This window comes from Hyla sarda, chromosome 2 (assembly GCF_029499605.1).
Source record: "Hyla sarda isolate aHylSar1 chromosome 2, aHylSar1.hap1, whole genome shotgun sequence".
Classification (NCBI taxonomy): domain Eukaryota; kingdom Metazoa; phylum Chordata; class Amphibia; order Anura; family Hylidae; genus Hyla; species Hyla sarda.
The window spans coordinates 385,065,444-385,079,007 of NC_079190.1; the positions used below are offsets into that span (position 1 = coordinate 385,065,444).

At 45.5% G+C, this 13,564-nt stretch overlaps 2 protein-coding genes and 1 pseudogene across 5 annotated transcripts in view; all 3 read right to left on the minus strand.

Moving 5' to 3' along the window:
• EIF2S3 (eukaryotic translation initiation factor 2 subunit gamma) overlaps positions 1-1,571 on the minus strand; it is a 30,173-nt gene extending 28,602 nt beyond the window's left edge. The window contains exon 1 of the mRNA XM_056558580.1: positions 1,347-1,571. Coding sequence (XP_056414555.1) covers positions 1,347-1,415 — 69 coding nt within the window. The 5' untranslated portion in view covers positions 1,416-1,571. The remainder of the gene's footprint in view (positions 1-1,346) is intronic.
• Positions 1,572-5,349: 3,778 nt separating this feature from the next.
• Positions 5,350-5,459, minus strand: LOC130359836 (U2 spliceosomal RNA; annotated as a pseudogene).
• Positions 5,460-5,853: 394 nt separating this feature from the next.
• The window catches only part of ACOT9 (acyl-CoA thioesterase 9), a 40,556-nt gene continuing 32,845 nt past the window's right edge, over positions 5,854-13,564 (minus strand). For all 4 annotated transcript variants that reach the window (XM_056558575.1, XM_056558578.1, XM_056558576.1 and 1 more), the window contains one exon: positions 5,854-6,158. In XM_056558575.1, coding sequence (XP_056414550.1) covers positions 6,079-6,158 — 80 coding nt within the window. In that variant the 3' untranslated portion in view covers positions 5,854-6,078. The remainder of the gene's footprint in view (positions 6,159-13,564) is intronic.

The following is a 13,564-nucleotide window of genomic DNA, read 5'->3' on the forward strand; positions in this document are numbered from 1 at the left end:
GGTAACTTTATTTCAGAAGTAGCATGGAATACAGGAGTTTGGGTCGGGAAGAGGAAGGAAGTTGAGCTCGTGGAACGACTGTCCTGTGGAATGACGGTCCCGTTCGGTGGGTACTCCGCTTGGTCACGTCCCTGGGGCGTGACCAAGCGGAGAACCAACGGAACGGGACCGCCATTCCACGAGCTCAACTTCCTTCCTCTTCCTGACCCAAACTCCTGTATTCCATGCTATGCCCCTGGGGCGTGACCAAGCAGAGAACCCACGGAGCGGGGCCGTCATTCCACAGGACCGTCGTTCCACGAGCTCGGTAGAGCTCAACTTCCTCTTCCCGACCCCAACTCCTGTATTCCACGCTACACCCCTGGGGCGTGACCAAGCGGAGTACCCACGGAGCGGGGCCGTCATTCCACAGGACCGTCGTTCCACGAGCTCGGTAGAGCTCAACTTCCTCTTCCCGACCCCAACTCCTGTATTCCACGCTACGCCCCTGGGGCGTGACCAAGCGGAGAACCCGCAAAACGGGACAGTCGTTCCATGAGCTGAACTTCCTTCCTCTTCCCGACACAAACTCCTGTATTCCATGCTACTTCTGGAATAAAGTTACCTCTTCTTTGGCATGAAACGGGTGAGTGCGTTATATGTACTGTCTTCCTTGCCATATTGAGTTACACTATATGTTCCATGTAGACGCATCAGCCGTCCACTCGCACACAGCCCAGTAACTCACCGGATCGCCAGTACACACTACAGTGCCGGCCCCCTATATAGTGCTACTATAGGAAAGGGCTGAGAAAAAAAACCTAGGCACAACAAAGTCTAGTTGCCATGGCGACCGGGGACTTGTCATGTCCTTGACTGAACATACCACCATTAGGCAGAAGCGCAGTGATTGCTAGAAGTTGTTGTTACATTGGTCAGAGCTGGAAACTGTTTAATATTCTTGCAGTTTCCCTATTCAGTGACAGGACATGTGGGGCCAGGCCTGCCGCAGCCAATAGGGCCCATCTTCAGGTCTGCAGCCACCTACCTTCCATCATGTGGGAGGCTGCTCCCCTACTGATCAGTGATGTGAGGCTAATCCCACCATTATGTCATGTCCACATCATATGGCCGTCCCCATCAGTACACAGGTGAGAGGGGCCCTATAACCTGCAGACCATGGTGCTGGGATCTGCTCACAATGACTGGGCCTGCGGACCCCGATAGCCCATGAGGCAGGAGATAAGCCCAGCAGCCGGCATGGTGCAGTCATGTGTCCCCCAGGCGCCATGCTCAGTGCCGTACACTGGCTTAGCAGCTCCCTGGTCTCGGCGGCCAGTACAGCCCCACAATACAGGAAAACTCACCAGAGAACTCAGATCCTGCCTGGATAAGTGAGGCTGCCCCAGAGTCACTCCCGACTCATCGCCCGCCATCTTGCTGAAGAGGAAGTCACTGGCAAACTACAGGCAATCCCAGAATGCTCACTGAACTTACTTCCGGTACGAGCTGCGTTCCACACCTCCACTTGATTTCTGGGGGAAATTTTCCGGGGTAGAACTAACAAGTGATTGGTGGACGAATGGTGATGTCACGGCTAAAAGGCCTGTAGCCAGCTAATTACACCCTGTAAGCGCCGGGTACTGTTCAGAGAGCCGTGCAGTGCAGGTCGGTGTCTTCATTCATTCTGCTGTGGTCGCTGTTCTGTGACATCGAATGAACCGGAAGTAGTTTATCCTTCGCTCTGAGATGGGGCTGCACACTACAGCTGATGCAATCCTTCCTCTCAGCAATAGTTCTCTTTTATATGGCTCAAAGGCAGTGGTCTCCAAACTGTGGCCCTCCAGATGTTGCAAAACTACATTTCCCAGCATGCCGGGAAATGTAGTTTTGCAACATCTGGAGAACCACAGTTTGGAGACCACTGCTCTAAGGAAACACAGAATCCCAGCAAAGGACTAACTTATTTTATATAAACTCCCACACCGGAATAGTTTTCCCCTTTCATTTCCTTTAGTTTTTTTTTTTGGACCTGCCGATTTGGAAGCTATACATTAAATTTTTTTCTTGTTTTTTCCTCCACACTGCCACCCAACCGGTAGGGTAGGGTCACACGTATGGTCGCCACCCAGCCGGCAATTTCCTGGCGGAGCTGGTATTTATGTTGCCGCCGATAATTTCATATGAAAGATACTGGCCATGCAATGGCCAATATTTTTCATTAAAGGGGTACTCCGGTGGAAAACTTTTTTTCTTTTCTTTTTTTAAATCAACTGGTGCCAGAAAGTTAAACATATTTGTAAATTACTTTCTATTAAATCTTAATCCTTCCAGTACGTATCAGCTGCTGAATACTACAGTGGAAATTCTTTTCTTTTTGGATTTCATTGATGTCATGACCACAGGGCTCTCTGCTGACCTCTGCTGTCCATTTTTGGATCTGTCCAGAGCAGGAGAAAATCCCCATAGCAAACATATGCTGCTCTGGACAGTTCTTAAAATGGACAGCAGAGAGCACTGTGGTCATGACATCAGAGAAGTCCAAAAAGAAAAACATTTCCTCTGTAGTATACAGCCCATAAGATGTATTGGAAGGATTAAGATTTTTTTTTTTTAATAGAAGTCATTTATAAATCTGTTTAACTCTCTGGCACCAATTGATTTAAAAAAAAAAAAAAAAAAAATTCCACCGGAGTACCCCTTTTAAGGAGCTCACTGTACGAAGTGGCCGTGGCCTGAGATGCTGTACAGACTGCACCACAGCAACTTTAAATCAGTGAGCTGCAGCAGTGACGTCCTCTTCCGCCCAGAGCCATGCAGGAGGACATCACTTGTCACTATCGGTGCCGCTGCCTGCAAGAGAAGCTGGGGGGATACTATAAATTAAAATGCATAGTATGGTATGATGAGGTTAATTAATTAAAATGGCCCCAGAGGAAGGAGGGAGGGAGGTGGACTGAAATGGCAAAGGGGCCCTGTGCCATTTCAATCCCCACCCCTGCACTATTTCAATTGCTTCCCTCTGATCCCACTATGCCATTTTAATTCCCCCTCTGATCTCCCTGTGCCATTTTAATCCCCTTCTGATCCCCCTGTGCTATTTCAACCTCCCCTTCTGATCCCCCTGTACCATTTCAATCCCCCATATCTGATGCACCCTGTGCCATTTAAATTGCCCCCCTCTGATCCCCCTGTGCCATTTTAGAGGAAAACTATCAGCTTTCTTTCCCCGCACTAACCAGCAGTACTGTTCGGCCGCACCGTTCTGCCTTAATCTTCTATTTTCGCTATATGCAAATGAGGTGCTAACTTGCACTCTGATGTCAGTGCCAGGCCGCAGCGCCGCAAAGCTCATCGATATTCCTCACCTCCCTCTACATCTCCCTCTTCTCCCCGCTCTGTAATGGAGAGGGGAGGAATATTGATGAGCTGGGCGGCACTGCGGCCCGGCACTGACGTCAGAGTGCCAGTTAGCACCTCATTTGAATATACAGAAAATAGAAGATTAAGGCTAAACAGCGCGGCGGATCTGGGCACGGTAAGGATCAAACTGATCAGCGTCCCCCACACTACCAGCCAGTACAGTTTGTTAGTGAGGGGGAAGAAAGCTGACAGTTTTCCTTTAATCTCCTTCTGATGCCCCCTGTGCCATTACGTGACAGAACGTGTATAGGCATGGGCAAAGCTTCCTTTGATGTCACGCATATATAATTATGCAAATTAGCATGGCCGGTATTTTTTTTGCAAGAAAGGTGGCAACCCTAGTCACACGTGTTGTATTTTGCTGCATATTTTCTGCAACTGATTTTGCTACCCATTGACTTCAATGGGTGGGAAAATATGCTGCAAAATACGGCACTTGTGACCCTACCCTAAGGGTACCCTTACAGTATCCTGCACATATTTGAAGCTGCAGATTTCAATTATTGAACATAGCTTAAAATCTGCAGCATTAAATGAGGGGGATACTGTGTGTGTGTATATACACCAGTTTTTGTTTCTTTTGCAAAACATCCACCCATGTGAACGTACACTCAGGGTACAGTCCTACTTGGAGTATACACATCAGCAAATCCGCTGCATATTTTCTTATGAGTAGACACCGGCAGCAGCCCTACGTGTGAGTTGAGGTGGGCCTGCGCATAGTCCCGTCGACATTCTGGCCCCGCCTTCAAACCTTGTTGCATAAATGGGGCTGCCGCCAGGTAGCCCTCTGTGTCTACTCATGAAAAAAGTACACAGCTTATTTCCTGCTGTGTATACGCTACGTGGGACCATACCATTAAAGGGGTACTCCGTTCCCTTTCAGAGCTCCGGTCCCCAGTGTCCAGAAGTTATTGTTCTGAACGATGTGTGTGCGGGCTTCCGTCTTCAGGGCCGCCCCTTGTGACCTCACGCCCACCCCCCTCGTGACGTCTTCAGTAACAACGCACTCAGCTCTGCTGAACACACACACACACACACACACCTTCAGTACATGCACACTCAGCTCTGCTGAACACACACATACAGCTTCAGTACCTGCACACTCAGCTCTGCTAAACACACACACACAGCTTCAGTACCATCTGAACCAAATAAGTTTATCTTGGTCTCATCTTTTTTTTTTTTTTTTAAAAGCCGAGGAACGTGCTCGATTCACCCAAAGTGCAAGAAAAAGTGCAAACGTGTTACACTAAAAAAAGTGCACAAAGGATGCGGTCTATCGCAAGCCCTTCTCCGATAGGAGAGAGGCCCCCCAACAAACCTTACCCTTCACCTCCGGACCAAAAGGTACCTGCGAGGTTCCAGGTTCGATGTCCCTTTTCGCCGAAGCTACTAGGGGACCACAAATGCTCCCGGCATCCCCCTTGGCGTTAGCCAAAGTATCTGCCTGCAAAGCCGATAACGGTAGGTACCCTGCCAAAGCAGGAGTACCCGGGGTGTTTGCAGGGAGGTGCGGAACCTAATGGCCACACACACCTCCCCTAGACCACCAGGAGGGACACCCAGAAGGGCTACCGCATCCTGACAAATCCTGTGAACACACAACACGCAAAAAGTGACACAGTGACAAAAAAGAAATAAATAAGTGAATGTGTGCAGATATACTGCCCGGACATCCGGACGGATCTATAAAAAATTTCTCTGATCCTAGCCAGAAGGCCGGGAATCAAGAGATTATGATGCCCGTGCTTCAACTCAGTGAGCCTATCCTCCCAGTGAGTTTCGGCACCTCGGGGTCACCACTCCCCAAGGCACAAAAGTACCTCGGCTCTAGACCCTCTCAGCCTCATGGCGAGACCCGGAGGGAACAGGTCACATCGGGGCAGCCGTCAAGCTGATTCCTCAGAACCAGCCCTGGAAAGCCCTGGTACACCTGCATCCTCCATGCAGCACCCATCCCCACCAGCCCCATACCGGCGTCACCGTACACCAGCATGAAAAACTGATAAGAACAGATACTACACTTTATCTTAGCCAAAAGGCCGAGAAGCGATCTTGGTCTCATCATGCCACAGGACCTGGTTCCAGTAACCCATGTCCTTAGTCTACTTGTTTTCAGCAAACTGCAGGCTTTCTTGTGCATCATCTTTAGAAAAGGCGTAGTAATTGTTTTGTAAAAATTACTTTTAAAATTTAATACAAATTGGTTTAAAAAAAAGTGCATGGGAATCTTTACCAAACTGTTATACATTGTTCCACGGCATATTCCTTTCCCCAAATTATATCCAAGGGATTTATTAAATACTGTAGACTTTTTGTAGCCAGTTAGACCACCCCAGGAGACCAAGCAATAAGAATATTCATGAGCCAGCGAGTGGAAACACCATGCCGCGTCATATAGGGTGTAAAATAAATAGCTGTATAAATCCTCAAAGAAAAAAATATATTTTATTATATAAACCAATACAGCTGAAATAAAAACACATGTAATGTATATAATAAGGCAGCATTTAGATGTAAAAAAATGTTATGTTACAATCAATGTTCTCAAAGCAGCAAAATGAATATACATAATTGCACTAAACATATTGGAAGGCATTGTGGGGGACTGAGTTGCACACCTTTCTTTCTTTAAGTAGTTTCCGTATTGCTTGTATTTGTAGTACCCATTGTTTAAGAGCTCTGGCTTTCATCATTTTTGTTTTGCAAAACTGCATCAAAATGTCGCTTTCCATCCAAATACAGCATTGATTCTGAAAAACAAAAAGACATTTACATATGCATAATAGCCTCAAGCTAAATGCAGATTAGCTATTTAGTGGATATAGATGACAAAACACTGTCTTATAGAGCTCTATTATGATGGACTAGGTGCATTCAAGTACAGTTTCTATGCAGCAAAGCTTGCATCTGATGTGATTAAGGCTAAGCTTCTAAAAAAAAAAATTTTTGGGGGGGGACGGGGAAACACCAAGAAAAATGCCAGTTCTGCCGCATGGTGTTTTTTCGGCCAAAAAACGCTGCGGCAAGATGTTAGCTGGCGTTTTTCAGTTTGGCGTTTTTCACTTTTTTGGCGTTTTTCAGCTCCTTGGCGGATTTGTAAAATTGCAGCATGTTGAGCCACTGGCGTTTTTCTCCCATAGAAGTCTATGGGAGTAAAAAAAAACGACAAGAAAAACACCATATGGGTTTTAACTTTGGCGTTTTTTCAGGCGGTTTTTATTCTCTTTTGGACTTTAACGATCCAAAAAAGTGATGGAGATACCTTTTTTAATAAAATTCCGTAGGGTACCGTTAAAAAAAAAAATAATAATAAAAGATACCGTAGTGATGGAAAAAATTGTATTTAACGAAATTTATCTTTTTTTATAACAAAATTTTTCTAAATTTTTAAACAGATCAATTTATGTGGGCGGGCAGGGCACTAAAAATGTAGCCTACAATAATAAAAATGTAGTGTGTGTGTGTATGTTTTTTTTCACTTTTTATTCTTTATTTTTTAGGTGGTACTACTACTTGCAGCATGGAACACACTGTTCCATGATGGGGGTAGTAGTAGTACCTGTACTAATTGACAGATCGCCCCGTGTTCCGTTGCGATCCTCCTGTATAATGTATAGATACGGCCGGCCTCTCTTCTATAGTCCCCTGCACTGCCGTATATATAAAGCTATTCATATTTCCCGCTGAGAGCTCTCTGTGGGAAATATGAATAGGTGTGTATATATACGTCAGTGCAGGGGACCATAGAAGAGCGGCCGCATCTATACATTATACAGGAGGATCACAGCGGATGTCAGGAGTGACATCCTCTGTGATCTTTCCTTAACTGCAGGTACTTTCCTTAACTGCATTAACAGACAGATCGCAACAGGTGTCAGAAGTGACACTTTTCTGTCTATTAATGCAGGTAATACAGCTCTTAGCATGGAGCAGAGTCTGTTTCATGATGGAAGTAGTAGTACCTGCAGTTAAGGAAAGATCACAGCAGGTATCACTCCTGACATCCGCTGTGATTGTCCTTTATATTGCAGAGATGCGGAGCGGCTCTATGCAGCACTCACATCTCTGCACTATACTCCGGCCAGTAATGTGAATAGAACATCACTCATTCATATTTCCCTCTGAGAGCTGTGACTGGCTGCAACCATTCGGCCAATCCACACTCTGGGTGGAAAATATGAATGAGTGATGTTCTATTCACATCACTGGCTGGAGCTGTATCTATACTGGCGCTGTATAGAGCCGCTCCGCATCTCTGCTATATTATGGACGATCTCATCAGGCGATATGTCTATTAGTACATGTACTACTACTCCCATCATGGAACAGTGTGTTCCATGCTGGGAGTAGTAGTACTACCTAAGAAATTTAAAAATAGAGGAAAAAAAGTGACACACTTATTAAAAAATTATAAACATTTTGTTATAAAAAAATATAAATTTAGTTAAATAAAAAAAAATTTCCATCAAATTTTTGAGTACCAAAAAAACCACCAAAGGGCCAAAAATGCAATTTCCACACACAGTACCCCTATTAACTAATAATCCCCCTCCTATAGAATTTTAGGTGTGTTAAAACATCACTTTTATTAATGCTCATTAAAAGGTCCAGAAAGTGTATTAAAATTACCAGCATGGTCCCTATAATATCAATTTAACTCTCCTAGATGGAATAGTATTGTGTATGAACGTCTGCAGTATGTCTGGGGATTGGGGACCATATGCTGTTATTAAAACCACACAAGCTATGTTTCCCCTACATGTTTCGTGGTACCAACCACGTCCTCAGGGGCTATGAGACATACTCAGAGGCTATGAGACAGTTTGTTCCAAACGCTGAACAGTGGAGTGCCCCTTTAACCTCTTCAGGACATAGGGCGTATGGATACGCCCTGAATCCCGAGTCCTTAAGGACCGAGGGCGTATCCATACGCCCGTGGGAATTCCGGCCCCCACCGCTAGCCGGTTGGGGACCGGAGCCGGATGCCTGCTGAAATCGTTCAGCAGGCATCCCGGCATATCGCCCAGGGGGGTCATTATGCCCCCCCATGTCGGCGATCGCCGCAGATCGCTGGACAATTCAGTCCAGCGATCTGCGGCGATTCCGGGTCAATCGGGTCTCCGGTGACCCGGAATTACTGGCTGTTCGGGGCCGTCTCTGACGGCCCCGAACAGCCAGAGCCTGCAGGGGTGAGGTGGCACTGGTGCCACCTCACGATCGCCCCGATTCGTCGGCCGGATTACCGGCCGACCAATCAGGGCGCCTGCTGCGGGCGTCACTCCCGCACCCGCTCCGCCCCTCTTCTGGAGGACGTGAGCGGGTGCGGGAAGACGACCCCCGGTGCTGGGGACCCCGATCCCCGGCGCCCCTGTTGGGATCGGGGCCCCAGGAGCAGCTGCGGCGGCGGGACTGACCTGCAGCGTCTGGATCGTTGGAGGTGAGTGACAGCCTCCTGCTGTTGCTTAGCAACAGCTCCCAGCATGCAAAAAGGGCATGCTGGGAGCTGTAGTTATGCAACAGCAGGAGGCAGACCACCACAACTCCCAGCATTCCCTTATGGGCATGCTGGGACTTATGGTTTTGCAACAGCTGGAGGCACATTCTTTCTATGGAAAAGTGTACCTTCAGCTGTTGTCTAACTACAACTCCCAGCTTGCACAAACAGCTAAAGTGCATGCTGGGAGTTGTAGTGGTGCATCTGCTGGTTGCATAACTACAACTCCCAGCATGCCCGTTGGCTGTCGGTGACTGCTGAGAGTTGTAGTTTTGCAACAGCTGAAGGCACACTGGTTGTGAAACTCAGAGTTTTTTTTTACCTAACTCAGTGTTTCACGACCGGTGTGCCTCCAGCTGTTGCAAACTACAACTCTCAGCAGTCAACGTACACCATGCACCGTACATGCTGGGAGTTGTAGTTTTGCAACAGCTGGAGGCACACTGGTTGTGAAACACTGAGTTAGGTCACAAACTCAGTGATACATAACCAGTGTGCCTACAGTTGTTGCAAAACTGCAACTCTCAGCAGTCACCGACAGCCAACGGGCATGCTGGGAGTTGTAGTTATGCAACAGCTGGATGTCCCCCCCCCCCCCCCCCATGTGAATGTACAGGGTACACTCACATGGGCGGAGGATTACAGTAAGTATCTGGCTGCAAATTTGAGCTGCCGCAAACTTTCTGCTGCAGCTCAAATTGCCAGCGAGAAACTACTGTGAACCCCCCACCCGTGCGACTGTACCCTAAAAACACTACACTACACTAACACAAAAAATAAAATAAAAAGTAAAAAACACTACATATACACATACCCCTACACAGCCCCCCTCCCCTCCCCAATAAAAATGAAAAACGTCTGGTACGCCACTGTTTCCAGAACGGAGCCTCCAGCTGTTGCAAAACAACTCCCAGTATTGTCGGACAGCCGTTGACTGTCCAGGCATGCTGGGAGTTTTGCAACAGCTGGAGGCACCCTGTTTGGGAATCACTGGCGTAGAATACCCCTATGTCCACCCCTATGCAATCCCTAATTTAGGCCTCAAATGCGCATGGCGCTCTAACTTTGGAGCCCTGTCGTATTTCAAGGCAACAGTTTAGGGTCACATATGGGGTATCGCCGTACTCGGGAGAAATTGTGTTACAAATTTTGGGGGGTATTTTCTGCTTTTACCCTTTTTAAAAATGTAAAATTTTTGGGAAAACAAGCATTTTAGGTAAAAAAAAAAAAAATTTTTTACATATGCAAAAGTCGTGAAACACCTGTGGGGTATAAAGGTTCACTTAACCCCTTGTTACGTTCCCCGAGGGGTCTAGTTTCCAAAATGGTATGCCATGTGGTTTTTTTTTGCTATCCTGGCACCATAGGGGCTTCCTAAATGCGGCATGCCCCCAGAGCAAAATTTGCGTTCAAAAAGCCAAATGTGACTCCTTCTCTTCTGAGACCTGTAGTGCGCCAGCAGAGCACTTTTCACCCCCATATGGGGTGTTTTCTGAATCGGGAGAAATTGGGCTTCAAATTTTTAGGGGTATTTTCTGCTATTACCCTTTTTAAAAATAAAAATTTTTTGGGAAAACAAGCATTTTAGGTAAAAATTATTTTTTTTTTTTTACATTTGCAAAAGTCGTGAAACACCTGTGGGGTATTAAGGTTCACTTTATCCCATGTTACATTCCCCGAGGGGTCTAGTTTCCAAAATGGTATGCCATGTGGTTTTTTTTTGCTGTTCTGGCACCATAAGGGCTTCCTAAAGGTAACATGCCCCCCAAAAACCATTTCAGAAAAACGTACTCTCCAAAATCCCCTTGTCGCTCCTTCCCTTCTGAGCCCTCTACTGCTCCCGCCGAACACTTTACATAGACATATGAGGTATGTGCTTACTCGAGAGAAATTGGGCTACAAATACAAGTAAAAATTTTGTCCTTTTACCCCTTGTAAAAATTCAAAAATTGGGTCTACAAGAACATGCGAGTGTAAAAAATGAAGATTGTGAATTTTCTCCTTCACTTTGCTGCTATTCGTGTGAAACACCTAAAGGGTTAAAACGCTGACTGAATGTCATTTTGAATACTTTGGGGGGTGTAGTTTTTATAATGGGGTCATTTATGGGGTATTTCTAATATGAAGACCCTTCAAATCCACTTCAAACCTGAACTGGTCCCTGAAAAATACTGAGTTTGAAAATTTTGTGAAAAATCGGAAAATTGCTGCTGACCGTTGAAGCCCTCTGGTGTCTTCCAAAAGTAAAAACACGTCAATTTTATGATGCAAACATAAAGTAGACATATTGTATATGTGAACCAAAAAAAATGTATTCGTAATATCCATTTTCCTTACAAGCAGAAAGCTTCAAAGTTAGAAAAATGCAAAATTTTCAAATTTTTCATCAAATTTACGGATTTTTCACCAAGAAAGGATGCAAGTATCGACAAAAATTTACCACTATGTTAAAGTAGAATATGTCACGAAAAAACAATCTCGGAATCAGAATGATAACTAAAAGCATTCCAGAGTTATTAATGTTTAAAGTGACAGTGGTCAGATGTGCAAAAAACGCCCCGGTCCTTAAGGCCAAAATGGGCTCCGTCCTGAAGGGGTTAAGGCTAGGTTCACACTACGGAATTTCAGAGTGGAATTTCAAAGCAGAATTCCACTCGGAAATTCCCAAGTAGCAGACTCCCGTTGCTAGAACAAACTGTACACTGCGGAATGTCAGCAGTGTATATTGTGCCACCAAAATTCCGCTGACAAAATAATGAGCTTGCTCATTCTTTAGGCAGAATACACACCACAGACATTGCCATCTATGGGGACAGTGATGTTTGCGCAGTCCTAGTACCCATTCATTCAGTTGGCGCTGGCTGCAACAGGAATCTCCGGCTGGAAACTTCTTAGTGTGAACCTAGCCTAAGAAGCTATTTTATTTTTTTTCAGTATGAGATTATGGTCAGTGGTTCACTGAAAGTAATAGTGCACAAAGTAACAGACCAGCAGTCATACACAAACTCATGGATTAAGAAGGAATGTGACACGTTGTTAGTGGTGTATTTCAATAGTGAAAATTGCACTCTTAGGCTATGTTCACACGACTGAATGGTTGCATGGAGAATCGACAGTGCAGAACCGCACATGAATGCGCCGTCTCATAGACTACTATGCATTCCGTGTGGACTCATCACAATAAATTAACATGTCATTCTTTGTGTGGACACGGAAAAAGGAGTGGAGAATGTGTAGCAGCGGACAGAGAGAGGGTTCCCAGCCTGCTACATTCCAGCTGAAGCAACCACCTGGGAGAGCTCTAGAAGACAGGACTGTACTTCCCAGGGATGGGCTTCAAGTATTAGGGACAGGCATTGCAAAGCCTGCAGAAGCCAGGGGAAAGACTAGTTTGGTGGTGGAGCCTGTGTTGGTATGTGATAGGTATAGCATTGAGCTCTAGGCTCAGAATAACAACTAGGGATGCTGTGTAATGTTTAGTTAGTGCCAAACAAGCAGCTTTTGTTTTGAGTTTTGTGACATAATTTAATGTTACGAATTAAGTTGGCTAAGACCAGTATAAAAGTACATTTCTGTCATTTCTGGTGTGCCAACAGATTCAGATACTGTAGATGGCAATCCATGTGAGCAAGAGACCCCCAATTTGCTACAGTGTATATACAAAGACTATGAAGAAGCACGATAGACTGGTTCTCAAGTGGCAGTAAGGACAGAAGATTAAAGGGGTATTCCAGCTTTATACATCTTATCCCCTATTGAAAGGATAGGGGATAAGATGTATGAACGCAGGGGTCTCAGATATGAATGGAGGGTGTGTGGCCGTGACGTCACGTCCCAGTCTCTGAGGCAGAGCCCGACACAGAATGCCGGGGGCTGCACAGAGATCATACATCTTATGCCCTATCCTTTGGATAGGGGATAACATGTATAGAGCTTGAATACCCCTTTACGATTACTATAGTAGACCACAGTGCTCTCTGCTGACACCTCTGTCCATGTCAGGAACTGTCCAGAGCAGGAGAGGTTTGCTATGGGGATTTGCTCCTGCTCTGGACACTGACAGAGGTGTCAGCAGAAAGCACTGTGGTCAGATAGAAAAGAAATACTCAACTTCCTCTGGAGCGTACAGCGGTGGATACGTACGTACGTGGATGATTTTTAATAAAATATCTATATTTTATTAGTGCGTGGTGGGTCACGCACATGAACCGTAGTTCTTGGGCATATATTTAGATCTTCTCTGATTTTCTCTCATGTTGAAGCTAATAAAAGTATCCAACACATAGATTATCTTTAAACTGGTTGGGAAACACTGGTCTAGAGAATGGTAAGGCTCCAAGCAGTCAGACACATTTTGATCAGATAGCATATCCCAAAAATAAGGCATTTAAAGCAGGAATAATATTGCAGCAGGAGAGGAGAGTCCCTATTATTACTAGGGAGTTTTAGGTGAGTTTGGGTTCTTGGTGATTAGTTTGGTTCATTGAATAAGGGATTTTTAATCTGATATCAGTTATATTTTAGATTATGCACTTTATTCTGCAATTTTCTAAGTCTGTCAGTAAATCTGGTTCAGTTTACTGCTTCTGTGATTTAAGAACTGAGCTGAGGATTTGGAAAGCAGTGATAAAAAAAGCCTCAGGGTTAGAAAGGTAAAGACTA